Source organism: Cylas formicarius, unplaced genomic scaffold, assembly GCF_029955315.1.
Source record: "Cylas formicarius isolate icCylForm1 unplaced genomic scaffold, icCylForm1.1 PGA_scaffold_3__17_contigs__length_32017465, whole genome shotgun sequence".
Lineage (NCBI taxonomy): Eukaryota > Metazoa > Arthropoda > Insecta > Coleoptera > Brentidae > Cylas > Cylas formicarius.
Window position 1 is genome coordinate 15,747,292 of NW_026844326.1, and position 23,238 is coordinate 15,770,529.

The 23,238-nt window shown below is 33.9% G+C and overlaps 3 protein-coding genes across 4 annotated transcripts; 1 reads left to right on the plus strand and 2 right to left on the minus strand.

Annotated features, from left to right (window-relative positions):
* The first annotated feature begins 258 nt into the window (after window positions 1–258).
* Window positions 259–11,479, plus strand: LOC132699341 (DIS3-like exonuclease 2). Its single transcript, XM_060665999.1, has 11 exons — window positions 259–376; window positions 467–677; window positions 756–1,561; window positions 1,615–1,825; window positions 1,877–2,004; window positions 2,059–2,233; window positions 2,285–2,462; window positions 5,822–5,899; window positions 5,965–6,605; window positions 8,803–9,038; window positions 10,979–11,479. Exons 2-11 carry the CDS (start codon window positions 503–505, stop codon window positions 11,237–11,239), a joined length of 2,889 nt encoding a protein of 962 aa, XP_060521982.1. The 5' UTR covers window positions 259–376; window positions 467–502; the 3' UTR covers window positions 11,240–11,479.
* A 1,181-nt stretch (window positions 11,480–12,660) lies between these two features.
* On the minus strand, window positions 12,661–19,566 carry LOC132699732 (protein xmas). 2 transcript variants are annotated; one of them, XM_060666600.1, is made up of 7 exons: window positions 19,408–19,566; window positions 19,043–19,356; window positions 17,149–17,302; window positions 16,697–17,096; window positions 16,501–16,643; window positions 13,735–16,449; window positions 12,661–13,506 (listed from the first exon to the last, which is right to left on the minus strand). In XM_060666600.1, the coding sequence occupies exons 1-7, from the start codon at window positions 19,443–19,445 to the stop codon at window positions 12,849–12,851; spliced, it is 4,422 nt and encodes a 1,473-aa protein (XP_060522583.1). In that variant the 5' UTR covers window positions 19,446–19,566; the 3' UTR covers window positions 12,661–12,848. The 2 variants fall into 2 exon arrangements, with proteins under 2 accessions (XP_060522583.1, XP_060522582.1); XM_060666599.1 differs by having other exon boundaries at window positions 17,149–17,308.
* A 1,159-nt stretch (window positions 19,567–20,725) lies between these two features.
* LOC132699458 (coiled-coil-helix-coiled-coil-helix domain-containing protein 10, mitochondrial) lies at window positions 20,726–21,785 on the minus strand. Its single transcript, XM_060666176.1, has 4 exons — window positions 21,610–21,785; window positions 21,276–21,448; window positions 21,009–21,224; window positions 20,726–20,950 (listed from the first exon to the last, which is right to left on the minus strand). Exons 1-4 carry the CDS (start codon window positions 21,642–21,644, stop codon window positions 20,940–20,942), a joined length of 435 nt encoding a protein of 144 aa, XP_060522159.1. The 5' UTR covers window positions 21,645–21,785; the 3' UTR covers window positions 20,726–20,939.
* Window positions 21,786–23,238: the final 1,453 nt, after the last annotated feature.

Below are 23,238 nucleotides of genomic sequence, written 5' to 3' on the forward strand. Positions count from 1 at the left end.
TGTCAACATGAGGAAATGGTTAACGTATTATTCTATGGCATGGCATGATAATGAGTTTACATCACTCTACAAGTTTCAGTTCCACCAAAGAAAATGGATTTTGCTTCAAAAATAGTCAAACTTATTGTTAACAATACCAAGGCTAAATTACTTTTCAGTATGCACATTTATGAAATGCACCGCAACACAGATGTGGATGATTATTGATTAATGACTTCGGGAGCCAAGTTCACGGTCTGGCAACGAGATAGTTTTACTTACCGTTCTTAGGATTTACTCAGTTCACATCTATGGATCTGCCACTCCAATTTTTTTTAAGGCTATATGGGTTAGGATAAGACGTCATTGGTTTTTGGTTATAAAAAAATTGATCAGTGTATGCATAGACTCTTATTTATTTATATTATTTTGTTATATTTAGGGCTAACAACCAATATTACGATAATTTATTTTATCGTTTTGCTAGTGATTACAAGAAGCGATCTGTGGAGTTCTACACACAATGAAGAAAAGTAGTGATCAATCCAGGAATGAATGCTTAATAAGTGAAGTGCTTCCAAAATGCAGAACTACAACAGATCATACGAACTTTCCTTACCGCAATTCTTTATTCGCTACATCAAAACAGTCAAACATAATTATTAAAAACAACCCTGGAACAAGTAATTTTTGTAGAGGTAAGGTGGGTTTTGTATAAATGAAATATGTATTGCATTTTTATTTACAAATAACAATATTTAGTAATTGTTGCTTAGATCAAAAGGTCAAGAAAAACAGAAGAAAAGAAAGGGTGCCAAAAGGAATAAAAATGAAAATTGAATGTTCAAATGAAAATCAGAGTACAGGTTCAAAAGAAACACTTTCTGAGATATCTAAATGCACTTTTCATATACACCCTGTTAGGAGGCCAAAATTTTGTATGTTCAGAAAAAGAAATACAAAACATAAATACATAAATTTGAAGTCTTTTGCAGTTAGCTGCAAAACATATATATTTGAATCTAATATTCTTCATTTAGGAAACAATTTGGATAAGTTGGGTGTGGAAAATATGCATAAAGAAGTGAGCAAAAAGATAAGATGTGTTAGAGATGTCAGCAATGTAAGTTATAATTCAGAATCCATTAAAAATAAACATTTGAATGGTAATGAATTGATTAAGACAATGTCATCATTAAAAAACAGTTTATCCATGTTAAAAGTGAAGGACAATTCTTCTGAAAAAAAGAAAAAATTAAATAAGGGGACAAGGCGTGTGGAGAGAAAGATCCTGAAAAAACCTACTACAACCACTAAGTTTCCAGAATATATCTCTGAGGTTGAAGCAATACAAGGTTTAAAATTGGGCAAATTTATCAAGGGATATTTAAGAATAAATCCAAAATGTTCACGTGATTCCTATGTGAGCAATGAAAATAGTTCATTGCAGGATTATTATATAACATCTGTAGCTGATCGAAATAGGGCTTTGGATGGGGATGAAGTTGTCTTAGCCTTGAAATCTGAAACAGAGTGGTTGGATGGTAAAAAAACTGCTGTTGTAGTTTATATATTACAAATGGTGATTAAAGTTGGAAATATAGCTGTATTTTATATGTATTATTGATGTTATAGGTACATCCTAGGACAGGAGTAGGAAGCTTAAGCCTAGCTGAAGGCAAGAACAATGAATTTGCTTTGTTTCAACCTAGGGATAAAAGATTGCCATTTATGTCGATACCAATGATTTCTTGGCCCGATGGGTTTAAAACAAACCCCAAGTTATATGAGAATATCCTGTTTGTAGCCAAATTGGTGGATTGGCCCCAGCCTTCTAATGCAAAAGGTGAATTTGAATAATATCTGCTTATGGGAATAACTTTTTTTTTAATTTTAGGAATAATTATTGAATCAATTGGTATGATTGGAGAGCTAAAATGTGAAACACAGGCTATACTTAAAGAGTTTTGTTTGGATACTGCACAATTTCACCCAGATATGGTGCAATTTATTCCAAAGTCAAAAGTATGGGTGATTGGTAGTTAACTTTACAATTTGCTGTTGTAATTGTAATTCCAGGATATTCCTCAAAGTGAATTAAGTTGCCGAGAAGATCTTAGAAAGGAATGTGTGTTTACAATAGATCCATTCACTGCTAAAGACTTGGATGATGCTTTGTCAGTAAAAAAACTGGATAATGGTCATTATGAAGTGGGGGTTCACATATCTGATGCATCTTACTATTTGCCAGAAGGTTGAAGTCCATCTTATAATGTTAGTCCTAGCTACCTTAATTTTATTTCAGGCACAGAACTGGACAAAATTGTAGGGGCAAAGGGTACCACTATTTACTTAGTGGACAATGTCTATCACATGTTACCAGTTGAATTATGTTTGCACTGTTCATTATTGCCTGGGGAAGATAAATTAGCCTTTTCAGTTTTCTGGGAGATGAGCGAAGAAGGTGAAGTTTTTAACACCAGGTAAGTACAAAAGGGCAAAAATAAATGAAATACAAGTTACAGAAAAACATAGTTGGGCAGTATACACGCCTCCTTTAAAAAATACATCACAAAAGATTACAAGGGATACTGTCGCTGTATTGTCTTGCACCATATCTTCACAAAACCGAAGACCTGCGCAAAGTACTTTTATGCCAGTGCAGTGGAGTCTGAAAAACTATCCTCTATTTTAATATTAGATACTATGTCAAGATTATAGGTTTAAACAATAATTAATTGTTATTTAGGGTAAACAATATTAAAAATTAGTTTAGTTTTGTTAATAAATAATGTGTTCAAAAATTTAATTTTCAAAGGAGTACCACTGTAAAGGCAACCACAAAAAACATCTTTTTTAAATGGTTTAACACGTTGAGACTCGCGTGCCCACGTGCGGGTATTTGTGTTTTACTTTTTGGGTGGTCACACAGCAGCAGTAAATTCAAATGCTCGTGGCCATCCGTGAGCATGTATTATATAGGAATCGCATATACAAAATGATTGCTTGGTTCCAGAAAGTAAAGAGAAAAATATTGGGTTGGGCAGTTTAAGACGTTTAGGTAATTTTTTTAGTAAAATATTTTAAAATTGATATTACTTTGAGATTACATATTTATATTCTTGAAATACAAACAAAACAAATGGTTTTACTTAAAAAATAAACATTTGGTTGAACAATTTGAACAAAAAAAAAGGTTTTTTCTTAAAAATTCAAAAACTACCTACCTGCAGAAGCTTTTTATACAAATACTAATTACAAAAAACATAGGAACTTTCCTCTATAGGAAGTAAAAAAATAAGCTAATACTTTGCTAACAACAAACATTAAAAAGTTTACTTCACAGTATAACTTTTATCTCTAAACTACATGCTTCTGGAAGCAATTAATGCATAAGGGAACCCCGCATGTGACACATATGGTATTTACTTTTTTAGCCTTTTTCTGGCGGTATGCAGCACCTTGTGTTACTGACTTGTTGTAGTATTTAATTCAGCGTTTTCGTGTTACTCTTTTCGAAGCTTCTACTTCTTTTAGGATGCAATGCGCCTTTGGTTCTCATGAGGTGGATGGACGAGAGGTATCAAGCAACTCTGGAGTTTCAATAAGGTCCATGACCACTGCTTTTTTGAATTTCTTAATATTAATCTTTTTATTGTTAATTTTTTGCAAAAGATGTAGGGCATTAACTATAGTAGGACCAGTTATTAGGTGAAACAGAAGACGCTTATACCATTTTAGAGTCCTTCTTACAAATGGGGCATAAGCAGTCATCTGATTGGAAAGATCTATAAAAGCTTTCCCTTATTGTACATACATTGGGTTTTGTTATCTCTTTGCCCTTTTTCATGAAACTTATTGAAGTATCATCATACTTTATACTTAGCATCGTAACTTCTCTCTTGTCTTTCCACTTAAGTAATAAAGTTTTATCTTCATGCTGCTTTCCTAGAGTTTCTCCTTTTTTCAACTTAGCCTTAATGTTCCCACTAAGTGGGTTTCCCTGTTAATAAGTCTTAGATAATGATACATTTGTATACCAGTTATTCAGTATATGGATACACCATATATTTTTTCCTTTCCTTTCCTTAAAAGCCCAATTGTAGCATAACTTGAACAATTTTGTGCCGTAACGGTGTCGCTTATTCGGAATTTACTGTCGAAAATAGGTTCTTCCCCGAAACGGAACATTGCTTTCATCAATACATACGTCTTCTTCAGGGGTGTAAGACGATTTGAACTTATTTTCAAACAGATTTAGGAAGTTTGAGATTTTGTGAAGACGATCATCTTGGATCTTGGCTCTTCATTATCGCTCAAAGACTTTCGTATCTATTTCTGCTCATAATTTGAGGTATACGGCTTTGATAAATCAATTTAGTGGACCAATAGTCTCTCATCTGTGGCAAATCTTCGCATTTCTGTAGGATTAGTATCCACGCTTTTTGGAACCTTGTTCCTCTGCCTTGGGTTTGCTGCTGCAGCAGCAATTCGTTGAGCAGCAAATCTGTTTGTCTCAAGCACAAATAAATCTATGATTTCATCATCAATAAAATGGTTAAAAAAATCTACAGGACTCTTTCCTGTAAGTTTAGTCCTGACATTGGGATCAAGACCAACGTTCTGAGGCTTTACATTAAATGATAGGCGGTTTCCTTGAACGCGATCCCACATTCTTATGAATAATTGTGCGAGAGGTATATTGTCATCAGGATCTTCTTCAGAGCACGATGCACTGGACGAGCTTGATCCATCATCATTTTCAACAGCGAATTCATAGTCCGAAATATTACCTAGCTCCCTAATTAGCTCTTCTTCTGTTAAAAACTTTTTAGAAGTCATATTTGTTCAAATCTACACCAAAAATTAAATAAATAATGTAGTGCCCTCGAAGTGAACACGCGGTCCCAGGATGTGATTTTACATTCTGGGACCGCGTGCTCACAGGTGGGTCACGACAAAAAAATGGAAAAAAGGGGAAAAATATAAATAAAAGTCACTAACACATTTATTAAAGTCATTTATCACAAACAATAAAACAAAATGTAACTTTGATCCTGAGGAGTAATATAGAAATTCCCATCGGTAGGCACGCGAGTCTCAACGTGTTAAGATTTGTTTAGGTGAAAAAAAAACATTTCAAAAATGGTTACAGGTCTCAAATCATTTTGCTAATAATTTACCGAGCCTTCCTTTACAATGTCATTGGTTGGGCAGCCCTTGACGTAATGCATTACAGGCGCCTGGCACATTTTAATAATTTTATTTGCATAGAAAAAAGGTGTTCAAATAACAAATCTTTAATGGTTTTTATAAGTTTATTTACCTACAATGTCTTCTAGGCAAAATCATTGGAAAAATTTAGATGGAACTCGAAAAATGAACTATATGAGAATTTAGTATTTATTGGAATTTAGCAACTTTTATGTTCTTCTCAATTATCATGGAAATGATATTTAGCCACATTTTTTAAAGAAAAGTCAAATAAATCGCATCACTTCTAGCACCCTGATCCAAATTTATTAAATTATAAACTCTTGTAACTGATAAGTATCACCACAAGTTGAAAGGCAAATATTCTTATTGATCCATTTTTAAAAATTTTACTATAGTGTACCTGGGTAGTTTTTGAAAATAATTTGAATTGTTAACTTTAATTTGGAAATTATCTACGACCAATACTTTCAGATGCGTAGTTATATAGGTACATCGATATCTACGAAAATATAACAGCCGGAGGCAATTTTTATTGTCACTGCTTACTGTACTATGGTAAAACGTGCGGCGCTATATTATCTATTATCTAATTTGTTCATAAAATAGTTTTATTCTCTTATGATAGGTTTGCTAGGACAGTGGTGAATTCGTGTACCCAGTTAGCATACGAGCATGCCCAGTGCATGATTGAATTTCCCGATAGGTAAAACGATCATAACACGCTCACTTTTAGCGCATTGTGATAGCAATGTTTTTTTTTTTTAATAGAAAGTGCGAGGACGACGAATTTCCCGATATTTACAACGGATTTACGTCAAAAGATATCTCAGCCAAAGTGAATATTTTGCAGAAGATCGCCGTCGAGTTACGCGAGGCTAGAATAAGGAATGGATCACTTCGAATAGATCAAGTCAAGCTATTGTTCAGCCTAAATCCGAAAACGGGCGAGCCGTTGGACTTTAAAATATATGAAAACAAGGAATCCCATAGGATGATAGAAGAGTTTATGCTTTTGGCGAACATTTCAGTAGCGAAAAAAATCCACCAGACTTTTCCCGACATTGCTTTTTTGAGATGCCACGAACCGCCAAAGAACACCATGTTGCTCGAGGCCCAAAGGACATTAGAAACGTGCGGCATTCACATTAACGTCTCATCCTCGGGCAGTATACACGCGTCCCTTAAAAAATACATAACAAACGATTTCACAGGATACTGTCGCGGTATTGTCTTGCACCATATCTTCACAAAACCGATGACCCGGGCGAGGTACTTTTGTGCCGGGGCAATGGAGTCTGAAGAGAATTTTGCTCACTACGCTCTAAGTTTACCTATTTATACACACTTTACATCGCCAATTAGAAGATATGCGGACATAATGGTCCATAGGTTATTGGCAGCTAGTTTGGGTAAGCTAACTTGGAAGTGAAATGGTGAAAATGCGTTAGCTTAAATTAATTTAAATTTTATTTAAGGATTTTTTTTCCCTTTTCAATTTTACATATCTAAAATTTTGAATATTCTATTTCAACTTTTTTTTTTTAATTTTTGTTATAGTATCTGCCAAATTTCTGGAAGATTTAGAATCAATTTTGGGATACCATTTCATATCATGCCACTTTTAATTACAAAAATATTTATTGTGATTTATTTCTTCAAGAGAACGAAATGTGCCTAATAATTTCATTATGTTGGAAGCAAAGGAATATGTTTTTATTTACCCTAGTTAGGTATTATTAACTTGGTCAAATTTGGAAGGCACATGTTAGTTTCAAATTTAAAATCTAGCTTAAAACAAGAGGAATAAGTTAATTTAAAATTTAGGAAAATTAAACAATGCCGTATTTTCGCAAGGAACTGTTTTTGTTTTAAATGGATTTTAGCGATAAACTAATGACACCATGGACGTTGAAACACCACCCGATTAAAATGGCTGAAGCTTATTCGTGCACGCTACTGGTTTTAAAAGTGACAAAAATTGTAATTAATCTTTGTCTTTTTCTGGACAACAAGGAATATAAAACCATATTTTGGGTGTAACGTCAAAAACTGCTTCATCAACAAGTTCAATAGCAACCATAAGATAAACTTTTTTATATTTATATTATTTTTTCTGGTAAATATAATCGTTACATTAATTACAATTCTGCACAAAAGTGAGATTATACATAATACATACAAGTTGGAAGGAGTCATTTTCAAATTCGTAATGATGTCAAAATATAAAAACCAAAAACCAAGAGAAGTATAAACAAATAAATAAAACTATATTGCAAAAGATCACAAGGAAATAAAAGAAGCAACATACATGTCAAAAGGCAAAAAAATTAAATATCATCACTGATCAAAATGGGAAGGCAAATTGGAAAAAGGATCGAAAAAGTAAAAGATGGGAGGATTATATGTCTGAACTGTTTCGCAGCAATCAAACGACTAAAAACCAAAAAAGCGCCAGGACCTGATGAAATCAGATCGGAACTTCTAACAAAGTTGTTCAACAAAATATATCAAACAGGCAACATGCCAAGAGAATGGCTTCTATCAACCTTCATCCCAATTCCTAAGAAAGGCCAAAAAATACGAAGAACACCGCACAATTAGTTTGATGGGTCATGTTCTCTAAGTTTTTCTGTATATAATCTGCAATAGAATACACAGAGAAGCATTATTTGGAATTCAAGTATTCAAGATGGAATACCGGTTAGATATAGGGATGATACAGTCCTAATATCAAACAGCGCAGAAGGATTACAGAGATTAATCAACAGAATCGTAAATATGTGCTAAGAATATGACACAAAGAAGGCCAAGAGCAAAAGTAGAAACATTTCCGTATCTTGTTTGCAGCTTGAACAAAAGATGGGATTCTTCTTGGGAAATTATTACTCGAATAGAAACAGCACGGTGAGCAACCGCTTCAGAAATATCTCCAGATACGACTGCGATTCCTCAAATGTTACGTGTTCTTTGTAATGCTCTATGGTGTGGAGGCCGAGACTCCAGTTGGGGCATTTCAGATGAGGTGCTATCGTAGAATGATGCACGTCTCATGGATACATCATGTAACTGACGACACTATGTTGCAAAGAAAGAATGAAAATAAAGAACTCTCAAAGACGATCATGGAGAGAAAACTTGCATACTTCGGGCACATTATGAGAAATGAAAAATATCAAATACTTCAACTTATAACACAGGGAAAACTAGAGGGTAGAACAGGTCCTGGTAGGCACAGAATCTCATGGTTACACAACCTTAGGCAATGGACAGGAAAAACATCTGTCGAACTGTTCAGGGCGGCAGTAGACAAAGTTAGATGGGCCGATATAATCGTCAACGTTGACAGATAAGGATAAGGCACTAGAAGCAGAAGAATGATGTCAAGCTACGAAAAATATTTTAGGACATATCAAAAATTGTTTGTCGCGAAAATACGGATGAAGTGACTTTATTTTAGGTGAATGTTAATTTAAAAATAACTTGACGGCAACGGCAATATTTTTTGAATTGAAAGTAACATTTCAAAAATATCAAAGATTTTTCCATATGATACTAAATTTCTCAAGGGCATTGTATAATTTTGGTCATTTTAAAAATTTTGATCAGGTTATGCGAAAAAGCCAGGATGGAAGGCGGACGACGTCTGCGCCATAGCCGCCAATTGCAATAAACAAAAATACAACGCCAAAAGAGCTGGCGAGGCGAGCAGCGACCTCTACTTGTGTCATTTTATAGAGCAGCATCAACCTTACATTCAAGACTGTGTAGTTATAGACGTGAAGGATCGATCGTTTGATGCCATCGTCCTTAACACTGGCAGCATTGTTAGAATTTATCAAAAGGTAGGAACAATTCAAAATGGTATTTAGGGTTGCCAGATTTTTAAATTTGAAAAGCGATAGGAAATTTTATAATACGATCGTAGTATGATTTTATATCAAAAATTTATAAAGTTAATTTGTTGTATCCGCTTAATGGAGCTGAAAGGTTTTATTTGTCAAAAAGCGGGAGGTTTGTTTAAGTGCGCGGGTGCCGGGAGGTTTAGTAAAAAAGTAAAAGAGCCTAAATCGGGAGGGCTACTAACCCTACAATCAATGTATGTAAAGTCTATCATCTATCAAAGAACTTGAACTTTAAATTCATTAAGTTTAATTAATAAAAAAAAATTCATGGCAAAACTATTTGAAAAATGAAACTACTTATAATGGGTGTTCCAATAAGAGGTTTCGAATGTGTTTTTTTGCTACTATTCTTATTTCAGACATTGTTATTCTGTTTTTATTTTATTGTGGAATTCAGTACAATTTTAGCAATGCGGCGCTACACAGTAGAATAACGTGCTTACATTGTTAAAACCTTTTTTCAAAATCTGAATCTGTGCAAGATATCCAAACAAACAACTGGGAACGCCTTGCTCGTTCGGTTTAGAATTGTTGAAGTTTGTATTGTTTAGAATAAAGAAAAAAATCTTACTGCAGTTTATTAAAATAAAATAAGCGAAAAATATAATACGGTAAACTCAATGCAGATCAACACTTGCTTCTTTGCGAGTTCTTAAGGAACTATCTACAACCTGCCCTAAAAAGTGCATCATAGATCCATGTGGCCGATATTATTCAGAAATACCAATAAAGCATAAAAGTAACAGCAACCCTTAAATAGAAAAATGTCTAAAAGATACAGATGTTAAACGATCATTCTCAAATAATACAATTTATGAGTCTTTTGAATTTGAATTCAGGCGTGGCAGTGTGGGTGAAACTTGACAAATGTCTGTTAAAAGTCGCACACAACATTTGAATATTAACCGAACTTCAACAATTTAGAAAAAAGATTTACGTCTACATCCTTACAAAATTCAACCAACACAGGAGCTAAAGCCAACCAATCATGGGCAACGTCTTGCATTTTCAAATTTGGATCCTACAGATGGAGGCAAATGACAATTTTTTTTGCAATTAAATCATTTTCATTGACGAGACTCATTTTCACTTAAACAGTTACGTAAATAAGCAAAATTGTCGTATTTTGGGCAAGGGCAATCCTAGACAAATCCGTGTAATTCCCATGCATGGTCAACGTGTCATAGTTTGGTGCGGTTTTTGGGCTGAGGGTATCATTGCGCCGTAGTTTTTTGAAGATGAAGGCTAACAAACTGTTACAGTAAATGGATAACAATACCTAACGATGATCGATGTTTTTTATGGGATGAAATAATGGACATGGATACAGAAAATATGTGCTTCCAACAAGATGGTGTGGCATGTCCTACAGCAGGAGAAATAGTAAATTTACAGGGTTTGGAGGGAGGCTTATTATTTTCTGTTGGGCTATGTGAAAAGCAAAAAATTGGGCGAAAATTCTTGACATACCTCAAGAAATGTGTTCAGCGGTAATGGAAAAGTTCAACAAAAGAATTATGTGCAGATACTGTGTTCCACGTACACTATACACTTACGCCATAAATTACATTTAAGTATGTTATGAAACTTTTAATATATTCGTTACCAACATTCGAAACCACGTATTAGAATACCCTTTAGCCAAAAAACCCGGAAAATTTTCAGTTATTAATCTTGCAGGTAGGGTAGTGAAATTTCTGTCAAAAAAATCAATTTTGATTGGTTGTACTGATGTGAAATTTAACTTGTAAGCCTCGCTATATTATTTTACAGCAATACAAATGATATTGGGTTGGTCAAAAATGATTTTCGATGACGTCACTTTAAAGCTGTTGTAAAATTTTGTATAATTAAATAATAACGGAAAGTTTTTGTTTCAGGCCTGTCAGGATTCGCCATCATGGAAAGTTGAAGCTGTACCCGTAAGTAACGACCCCGAGCAACAAAAATTGGAATCAGCAAAAAAAATATTGAAATTGACACTGACTTTTCCAAAAAGTGCAGGTCTAGCGGCACAGACACTGATAGTGGAAATGTTTACAATCGTTAAAGTTGAACTAAAAAGGCACCCAAATTCTTACAAATTGGACGCACATTTGCTAAGGCCTATTGCATCTAAGACCTTTGCTAACAAAAACTAGTAAAGAATTTTTAAAATGAATTACTCAAAATATCAAGTTTAAGGTGCATTTATGTAAATTCTACATTTTCTGGTGAACCTTATTATGATTTTAAAAGGGGAAATTACATACCTGTAGACATAAATATATACTAAATTGTTTCCTTATATTGCACAGACTTCTACAAATTGTAAACGGATCTACATTTTTTAACCTTTATACGATGTTCAAAAAACCAAATAAAATAAATAAAATTTGACGGATCAATTTCTGATTTTTATTATACAGGTAGCGAAAAATTTATTGCACTCAAGCACACAACAGCGCTTCATGGAGTTATCTTCAAACACCTTCATGTGATGTTTCCAGATTAGTCACACCTTGTTATGTCAATAACTTCTGCAATTTCAATTTTTTCATTGTATTAAAAAATAAAGGGAATTGAAGAATTGGAAACAAAATTCATCAAGATAGAAAGAAGCCAGGGAAAATTATTCTGCAAAGACCAGCAAGGGCAGTTGGTAAGTGGCATTGATGACTGTCTCCGAATGTGGGCAGGATATTTTCAAGAGGTATTCGAGACGAAGGAGCATTCAGCAGGATGTTAAAGATCGAGTTGTGACAATAATGAATGATAGTAGAAACAATATTGAATCTCCAAGTAAGAAATTATTTTAATTATCAAGACTTTTAAAAATAATAAAACTCCCGGGGAGAATGGGATCACAACTGAAATGTTAAAGGTTGGTGGAAATAAGCTTGAGGACAATCTATATAACGTAATTGAATTGAACGGACGGAATAAAAAATGTCCTTGAGATATAGAGAATCAATTATCTGCCCAATATATAAAATAGGAGATATTACTATATGCGATAATTTCATGGGCATACTAATGGATACTGTAAACAAAGTTATGGGAATAGCCATAAACAATAGATTAAATGAGGAAATAGAGAAAGAAATTGGCCAGTATCAGTGTGGCCTCCGAGGTAACTGGTCGAAAATGGATCAATTTTCATACTAAAACAAATTTTAGATAATAGTCTGGACCAGAAACTTCCTATATGTATGCTGTTTATTGACTTTGAAAAAGCTTATGATACATTTAAAAGAGAAAAATTGTATAAATCGATGGCGGAATTGGGAGTATCAAATAAAATTGTTAATTTAACAAACATGACTAACAGAAATGAATTGTAACAGGTTTGAAAATTAATGAACTAAAAACTTAATATATGACACTAGTTAAAAAAGAGTTTAGTGGACAGAATAGGCACTTAAAAATCGTAACGGAGAATAGTGAATATTATTTTCAAAAAGTAGAAAAAACTAATTATTTAGGGAGGAAAATTGGAGGAAAAGCATGAAAATAGGGGCATTACATCAAATATTAAGAGCAAGGGAGTGTCAAGGAATCTCAAAAAAAGTAACAAAACAATGATTAGTAGGCCTATTGTCTTGTATGGATGTGATTTTAGCGAAACGTATGCAAATATATATAATAGTAAAATCACACAAAAATGGATTCCGACGTTACATGGAATAAATATACTTTTTATTAAATTTTTTAAAATATAATTTGATGAAAACCCAAAAAATACAAAAAAAAATCTATTCACATTTGAGTTTAAAAAAAGTTTTGAGTAATTTTATTAATTTTCTTCGCAACCCTGATTGAATCTTCCAAGTCTTCAATGCTCTCATTCAGAATCTCGATTTGTTTCTTTCGTTCACAGACATGTGTTTGTGTCGAAGATTTTCTCAATATTTTCTCTGCCTTCTCTATAACTTCAAAAACATCTTCATCCAAGCCTAAATCCAGCACCCTTTTTTTCGTGCGGTTATCTGAAATCTCATTAACACTCTTGTATTCTTCAATTATTGGGTTATTTCTGTAAAACCAGTCGCTATTACTGAACTCGTTTAGCTTCTGAGTAATGTACACAACAACAAATGTTTTAAAGACTGAATTTTGAAATTCGTTATCGTCCAGCGTTAGATTAACTTCTTTTAATTTTTGTTTGGACAACACCTCAATTGCCTGAATCCACGAAATTGATGCATAGTCTTCGTTTTCTCTGCTTTCCTTTAAAACACTGAATACGGCGATAAACGAATCCTTTGCATTTTCAAATACTTCAGTGCAGTATTTAGAAATGCTCACCAGCAAATCTGATTCATCGGCTGGCGGCCATTTTTCTAAAAATTTCGGCAACACTAATTTTCTCAACATTTTTTCTAATTTGTACAAGTAAAATGGTTTTGACCAAAACGGTGGGAAGTACCTGAAAATAATGAAGGTTCACTTTATACATGCCGTCCAAAATAAAAGTGAACAACACCAGGAGCTGCGACGCTACAGACACTTTATTAAACCTTAGATAGCATGTTCCTATTAGTTTCTTTTTATGTTTGTCATTAATAACAGAGGTTTCTCCAAAATTATTTTTTTTTGTTAATGTTAAACTGCTTAGATTGCATTAGCAGAAATGGTAAAAATTCAAGTTACTCACCTATAATCACAAGGAAAAAAGTCAGGTACTGGACTTGGAAGATACTCTCCGAAAATTTCAGGAAATTGGGCAAACTCCTTACAATGCTTGTCCATTATTATCTCCTGCAATAAACCCAATCCCTGGTTGTATAAGCCTATGACAACATTGGGATCTCTCAGACATATTTTGTAAGCATGATTCCATTTAGCGAATGAAGCGGCTTTCTTCCAAGGTTCTATGTACAAATGTTTTGTTAAAAACGAAGCCAAAGTTTCCAGTTCCAATGGAGGATACTTTTCGACTCTCTTTGACAAAAACACCAGACCATTGTCTATTATGTCTGGTATTACTTCGGAACATAAATTACAACTGTAAGTGATGTAATCGGAAATGATCCCCGTCTCCTTTAGATTTCTCAAATAATCGTCAGATTCTGTGGCATCCTGCAAAATAACCACCAGAGGCAGTTTAGAGTAGACACCGAAATTCCTCAAGTTTTCGTATATCCGTTTTTTTGCTGAAGAGTCCAATTTTTTCGCTATAAAAATAAATCCATTTGCATCCCAATACTTTACTAAATGTCCCTGTTGTTTTTCCACACAATATGTTACGGTTTTATGATCCTCAATATATAAGGTCTTATTATTTTCCTTCCAGTTAATATGGTTTTGCAACATGGTTTCTAATTTATGCAATTGAGCATCAAGCTCTTCTTGTCCAGGTAGAGACACTGTTACTTTCCAGTAAATGTGCTGATGCCACTTCTCTTTAAGCTCAAAAAGCCTTCTCCTCAACGCAGCATAAGTTAAATTAAATAAATTTAGTGTACCAACTATAGGTTCTTGCGCTATATGAATATCCACAGGTCGTCCCTGTTTATATCGCTTTGCTAAACTTAAAGTCAACTCCTGGGACTCCATATGTAATTCCCGCGCACATTCTGTAGCATCTCGCGAGTTTAACCAAACTGGGCCACAATCTAACGCTTTCCGCTTCTTAATTTTTCTAATAGCAGCGTTTCTCCATCTGTGACATAGAGTTAATAAAAACCGGTTATGTATGCTGCGCTTTATTTTGGACAATTTTTCCTCGCGCATTTGTTCATCAACCTTTTTCAACATCTCTTTAACCAACAAATTTACAGTGTTTTGGATTTCTAAGTTTTTTTGGCGTTCTTGTAACTGAATCTGCTGTTTCTTACGTACTAATTCTTCCTCTAATTTTTTTTGTAGTTCCTTTAGTTTTTGTTCCTCCTCACGCTTTTTTCTGTTTTGTTCCTCAATCTCTTTCATTTCTTGTTTCTTTTTCAGTTCCATTTCCAATTTTATTTTCTCAGCGGCCTCCTCGATCTTTTTGCGCTTCTCTTCTTGCCTCTTGCGTTCCTCTTCTTCCTTTTCAGTTTCTTTCAGTATTTCCTCCTTCAGCCTCTGCCTCTGCAGTTCCAAAACCTTTATATCTTCCTCATTCTGAGTCCTTTCCATTTCCTCTATTTTCCTTTTACGCTTTTCAACTAATCCGACAGGAGGGGTAAAACTAAATGGAAATAAACTTTTTCCGTCATTTGTAGGAGTTTTCTTCACTAAAGTAAAATTAAACCCCCCACTTTTTGACTTTTCAGTAGGAGTGTCTTTTTGTGTAAAAATATTAAATTTCGTTGGTTCAATATTATTTTTTGCAGGCTCACTGAAAATGTTTTTGGTAAAAATGCCATCATGTTGATCTAACGCAGGTTTTGCTAGAGTACTAGATCCGAAAATACTCCCAGACACTGGAAGTTTATCTTGGTGCTTCTGTGCAAATATGTTGATTGGTTCATTTTTGACAATCTCGCTTGGTACAGGAGGCGCGAAAATTTGTTTGGGTCTAATGAATAGATTTTCTTGTCTGGATTTTGAAGGAACTAATGCTTCTCCCATTTTTGATTCAAATATATTGTCAGGACTTTTAGATTCTGGTGAAGATTCTTCCATTTCAGAAGAAGCAGATTCTTCTAATGTTGATTCTATCTTTGAGAATAACTCATCATGAATGAGGTATCCATTATCATCAAAACTATTGCGAGTTTTATGAGTCGAGAGGGCCAAGTACATCTCTGGAGATAAATCTTGACCACACACAACACTGCCCACACTTTTCTGTCTTTTGTCTTCTACCAATGAAGACCTTTCTAGCATATATGAGTATTCTGGCATTCTAAATGAGTGTCTCTCAATTAAGAAATGACTTTTTTCCAGATTTATTTCCAATCCGTAGGTTCTCATGAAGTCAATTGTATCGTCAGGGTCATCAAAATGCAGAAGTTCTGTTAATTCCGTAATAGGATAAAGGGATGTAGACTTTGGTGGAGCAAAGCATTTAATTAAAGTTCTTAGGGCCATTATTCGAACTTGTACAAAATATCTCATTAAAAGGCAACTATTGAAATAATCAGTGGACCTAACAAGCTTGAAAAATTTTACATAATTCTTTTTCTCAAAGGCTGAATACACATTTAAAGCAAATTTAACGGCAGGAGACTTTTGTATATCTTGTCTAAGCCCTTGAACTTCCCACATAAAGTTGCCGTCATTTAAGTTCAGTAGTATTATATAGGCCCTAAATTCAGCTTCGTTCACACAGTAAACTCCTTTTAGGTGTAAATCATTGTACATATACTTTAATGTTTGAAGGCATTTGGTTAAATTTTCTGTGTTAATTTTTTGATCGAACACTGATGGATCTTCCCCCATTAATCTAAAAAATTTTTTTCATAATTTACCTCCAACTTTGAAAAACATGTTATACCTGGCCGAACAGTGTATATGAAACCTTGCACATTGTTCTACCAACTCTACAGATCCCAGACAACAGAGAGCTTGCTGTGTTATGTCCTTTCTTATACTACGTGTTCTATCCCACAAAAAATGGAACCATTCGGCTATGTTTACCTTAAAAAGTGCCATACAGTTGAAACAATCCAAAAAAAAGTTATAAAACTCACATCAGCCTCATTCTCACATAAGTCCATAATATTGTGCATCAAATATGCCATAGTCATTTGTAACACAGTAACAGGTCTAAGTTCATGAGGCAATGGTGCTTCTTGATCTGCAGAGCTCCGACTATATTGTTTGACAGCCTTGCTTGCGTTCATCACTCTTTTATCATTATCATCTTGTTCATATAAAGCTATTTGATGTTGAATTTCTCTCATCAATCGTTCTTTTTCTGGGCACATGTCAGGACAAGTCCCAATTGTTGGCCCTACCTTTCTCTGGGTGTTCTTTTTCATCTCAATCCTGAGCAGCTTATCCCTTGCATCAAGTACTCGGAATTTTTCTTCATTTGTGTGGGCTGCTGATTTAACGATTTTGATCAATTGGACTTGTTCAACAGAGTAACTGCAATTATTGGATTACTCACTGCATTTACTAGAAAAAAATAAGTGTTTACTCCTCAATTTTTTCTTTCTGTTTTTTCTTAATAGCCCGCGTACCAACTTTCTTCCTGAGACCAGCTGCTTGGCTTTTTCTTACCGATTCTTTCTGCCAAACTCGGTTTAGTTTGGGAGTCCTAACTTTTGATTTAGGACTATGAAAAGTTACTTCTGCAACTAACAATTTTTTTATTTTGAAAACAGTATATTGATATTGGTAACGCCTTTTAGAATATTTGACATGGCGTAATAAAGCTTGGAGTCCAATGCAAGGAAATATTGTCCAGAGGCATGTAAAGTTGTTAATTAAGAGATGGATCCTTGCAAGAGGCTTGCTTCTTTTTTTGTAATTCTCAAGATCAATAGATACAAGTTGAAAAATTATTTTAACAACAGAGTAGGGGATATATTTGATGTTTAATTTGAGATTAACCATACTCTTGCACGATGTCAAGTAGTCTGATTTATTGCAGACAATATTTTCTTCTTCTGCTTCTTTGACTTACTTTGACCATTCTTTCTGCGGAGATTCGATCGTCTCTCTATTCTATTTTCCTGTTGAGCACCCAATCATTGATGTTTCTCTTATATCGTCACTCCTTTCCCTGTCCATTATTGTTGTTTGCTATTCTGTGGATTATTTACATTTCTGTGTACTCTAGCATTCTTTTGGTCTTAGATATTTCGGGGCGCGTTTCGGCGGTATATGTCATAGTACTTTTTTGAAAGGTAAAATTGTTGTGCTAACAGCTAACATGCCATTCGTCTGACATTTTATGATAAAACATGATTTTCTTTATTAAAGTTTGTAATTGTTGTGTTAGTTTTATTCCACCGTATTTGAGTAGTTCATTCAGTTTTTTAGTTTTTGAAGTGCAATTTCTATGTCCCATTCTTCTATAATTGTTTCATCATTAGTAACTATGCTGGGTGTACTTCTTTGTTTTTATCATTTTCTTTGTGGTATAGCTTTTTTAAATAAATATTCTATGCAGGTTTCGTTTTGTATAAGACTTGTGCTAACAAGCTCACTCGTTTCCTTCCTTTAATTTCTACTTAGCTTCCACATCTGTTCTTGCAGTCCATAGTAATCACTTTCCTCTCCTTTTGAGGAAGTTTCCCAATGTGTGTTTTTGGTCTGTTTACACAGAGAGTTAGTTTCATTACATATTTTGACCTTGCAATTTATTGCTGCAATTACTTGTAAGCTTTATTGCGCCATATCAAATGTCCTTTACACTATCTCAATCTACATGAAACAAATGAAACAAAACTTTTTTTTTATTTCACATTTTAGAAAATGAAGCTTAATGCAGAAGTTATAGGGTTTGATTTGACATTATATGCTCATTTATATACAGGGTGTGCAAAAAATGGTATATCAGTTATATTGGAAAATTGGAAGTCAAAAATTAGCCAAAAATAAAATGTTCACTTAGCCGGCCATGCATCATCATGGCTTCACTCCCACATCACAATTTTGTTTAATTATGCCGGTTGTAGTATATCATGAATGTTATTCTTATTCAAAATTCGATAATAGAATATTTTCACTTGACGAAAAATTTGTAATATTGTCATTGTATATAAAAAATGATGAAAATGGAAATAGGGCTAGCCGTCTACACTGGAAATACACAGCAAAAATAGGCGGATATCATTGAAATTAACATTCAAGATACAGAAAATATTTTAAAAAATATTAGAATCAATGCCCCCTTCTCATGTTGCTTCAGTGACAGAATATTGGATGGTTTGTGGGATACTTTTTTGTTGTTTGAATATAACTAGGTGTACTATTAGATCTAGAAATCAAACCCTAAAACTTTTGTACTAAACTTTCTTTTCTAAAATGAAAACTAAAAAGGTTTGAGGGAAGTAACATTTATAATGGATCATCAGTTACCTTACCCATTTGATTAGATGTTCCTCCCATAGCAGCCAATTCTGCTTGAATTTCATCGGAATCAATATATGACAAGCTGTGTTTCTTAACAACTTTTTTTCTCGTTGGAACAGATTCGCTTCTTGAAACATTGAAAAAGTGTCCTTTAAATTCTCCTGCATTTTGGAGAGCATTTTGACAACCATTTTCGTTTGCATATTCGACTAACAGTGCTCTCTGCTTATGTTTTACAACAATTTTCCGTATTTTTCCGAATTGTTTAAAATAAGATTTGCATAACAACTTGTCAGAATCGAACTCTAAAGGATAATCAGTGCATCTAAAAGGCGGAATATTACTAATTTTTCTCCGTCATTATTTATTATTATACATAATTTTAAATTGCTTGCTTTGCTTAGCTGACTCCATATTCAAAACAAATTAACGTAGCTCGCGTCACTTTATTAATCAGAAAAATCCAACTCTTCAAACAAAAACTGTTTAATGAAAACTTACATAACCTATACAAATGATCTCTTCTTTTCTTTAGATAGCTAGCGCAAATCGGCAAAACTTACAGAGTAATCTACGTGTACTAATATTCGCGATTAAAAGAAAAGATGACCCTTTCCGGTTTACTCAATACAACCGCCTGATAAACAAGTATTACCAGACTCAACTGAAACTATTTACAATTACCCTACTAGGCAAAAATCTTTAATACCTAAATTAATTGTATTTAGGGTTCTATACATGGCCCGAGTAAAGTTGTATAAAAATGGAGGAATATACAGTCCTCTCTGGCATGTTTTTTTTTAGTGTATAGGTAAATATAATTCAAAATTCCTAAGGGATGCCTTCGTAAAGAAGGGTTTGGACTATTCCATCATCCTTCAGGTTTGTTAGCATATTGATACAGTGGAATAAATAATTCGTCATAAAATGACGGCCAATGTATCTAACGGCTCCGGCAATTATCTCATACGGGTTATCCGGTCTTATGTGGCCTGTATATTAGCGTGAATATAAGAAATCCGGAAACCCAGCAATACACCCTATAAATCCATAGATATCCACACACAACAAGAACTAATTCACAAAATATAGGCGGCACTACGCCTCTAACAATTCAATTAGAAGATGTGCTGAACAAAATTTTTTTCCAACAACACAATTTTTCAACCAATTTCTCACTTTCTTGGAATCAGACCGGAACAAACACCCGCCATGTGCAATGGTTCATTAATGGGCTTTACTGCCCCACAACATTGCAAGATGTCAATTTCTATCACATTAGAAGAATTCAGCATGTTTGTTGTTATCCATTCTATTTCAACATTGCAATTGTAACATCCATAGTCCTTGAACCAGAAGGGTCAGATTGTATAGTACAAATGACTTCTATGTTGTCTGTGCGTTCCTAAACAATCAGATCAATTTGTGGTTTTTCTATTTTTACTAACCCGTATCTCCAGTTGCTTTAAATCATATATGTATATTTACTTGGTCAATTTAAATTAAATATTGGTACTAGCCTTTCTCAAGGAACCTTAAATAGGACTTTCTAATGTTACTAAACATAATAGTAACATTAATTAGAAGCTAGCTAGACCAGCTATAAGTTAGGCAAGTTGAGGTAGACTCAATAGTTCATTGATAAATTGAACCCATAATCTTAACACACAAAACCATTGAATAAAAATCAGCAATTCTCAAGAAATTTTTATTGTGAACAAAACACAATCAACAGAAATGCAAGGCAAACTAGACACCTCTACTTTTTATGGATTTATTATTCAGGACAGAAAATACCCCCAAATAATAATTGGTATCACATGGAATATTTTAAAATAAAATTGTCTATAAATTTAGCTCAGACTAAGGTATTTCTAATCACATGAATTTATCCAAGACTTTCCAAATTTATGCCAAATCTAAAACAAAAAGTTAAACTTAAATTTTTTCAAACACACTCCTAATAGGACAACTTACTGTTTCTAACTTTGCATTGCTGAATGGCTTCATTAAAACCCTGGCACAATGTTAAATCAGACTGGGTAGAAGCACATTGTAAAAACTGTTTAATTTCCCAAGCACAAGGCCCTGTTGGTTCAGAGCTTTGTTGCCCCCCATACTGCTGTGGTGGAGGAGTCATCGCTGCCTGTTGGGGTTGGGGAGCTGATTCAGTGGATCCGCCACTGAACAATCCTAAATAACATCTAAATAGTAGTCGCATTTCATAAGAAGTTTTTTAGGTACCTGTAACAGCATGTCCAACAGTGTGCCCTATAGCTGAACCGACAGCAACACCACCAGCAGTTGCGGCCATCTGGCCAAATAAACCAGGTCCTTGAGATGGTGCTGGAGCTGGGGCCGCTTGCACTGGGGCTGGAGCAGGTGCTGGTGGAGCCCTAGCCGGCAAATTGCTTCCCCTAAAAGTTTTAATAGATCACAGTTTCTATTATTTCATATTGAAAATAGGAACTGAACGCCTCATCGAACCAATTAGCTTTCTCATCTCTGAACTTTCATACTACTACGGCATTTAAAATCCGACAATATTGCATTCTAACCTAGCACAGTAATCTATTACCTTGAAGGCGATGGTGAACGTCCACGTCTTGGCATTTTGTTCTAGTTCGTATGGAATAGCAAATAGATTTAAGGCTTAAAAATTCACCACTGTTTTGAAAAATTCGCAGAATTACTCGTTACGTAAATCTACCCGTGTGATAGAAAATTCTATTGACGTTTCCCTACTTTTCCAGAACAAAATTATATCACGTGGATAGGTCTGATTTGCTATCTTTTTTTACTTCATGGCACCGAGAAAGAAGTAGACAGCACGCGAATGTCCGGAATGAATATTACTTTTTCTTTGAACAGAGATGTATTCAGAATAGTTAGTAATGCAGATAATTGATTTGAAATGTCGATATTTTTCTTATTTAAAACGACGAGATCAATAAATCGAAATGTATTTCGCTGTTTGCAGTGACGTCAAAAAGACGACACTAAGTAAAAGGTTACCGTCCTTTGGTTCTTTGGATCAAAAGTACATGTAATAAATCTTTCTAATATAAATTATACAATATATTATATACAATCGATTATATTTTATTCTGGAATTGACTTTAACTCCAGAACAGCTCAAAATACTACCTATTTTGGTATTTTATGCTTTTAGGTCCAGAATGAATTGCTCTTTTTATTATCACACTAAAATGCAGGAGGCTCCATTTAAAATTTACGGTTATTTAACATTTTTATGTTAATTGACATTTTTTATATGTTTCTAATAGGTCATCAAGTTAAAAAATATTGTACACCTAGTTATAATGTGCTTTTGTTCTATCATATAGCTACTAATAACTATATGAGTTCTGTTATATTATATAGTTAGATTAGTCTGATATTGACAAGGGATAAACCCAAATAATAATATATATTGTATAAACTGATTATAATATTTTTATTGAAATGACTTTGACATTGCAAAACTATTTGCGGCGTAGAAAAGTTTTCACAATAATTTAAATTCCGGCCTGAAACTCTATACTTGGAAAAGATCATCCAATTTGTTGTCATGTGATTTTGCTAAAAATAGGTAAATCGTTTCCTAGCAAAGTTTATATATGCTTTGCGAAAAATGTGCCAAGGAAATTTCAATAATACTTACATGTATTTGGGTCTACTTTGTGGCGGTTGCTGGGTCGGAGGCGGAGACCTCCATGGTTTGGATGGAGCGGCTTTGCTTCTTCCCATTTAATCCGGTGATATACTTCAAAATTTTGAAAGTTGACACAATAAATGTCTGTATTTTATATGATTAGATAGATAACCTTCGACTCAAGAATTATCCCTATAAATACATTCTGTGGAACACAATAAGCTGTTAAAATGAATTGATTTTAAAGTGATGATAAAACATGTTGCGAAGTATTTTTAAATAGTAATTGGTTTTGCTTATGTTGACAAAAAGCTTTTATATAGGAACTACACAAAAAGGAATTTTGTTCTAAAAACATTGGAGTTTGTAGTATTAGTTAGAATTTGTTTTGAATTTTCAAAGGCAAGGATTTGCAGTTTTTAGATACCTGCACTTTTCAAAAGTTGAATCAATATTTCCACAAACATTGTACAAATACCAATTAATAAAAATATTGCACCCAATACGAGAACGTTATTGGTGTACTTCATTGGATTGTACTGTCATAGATGA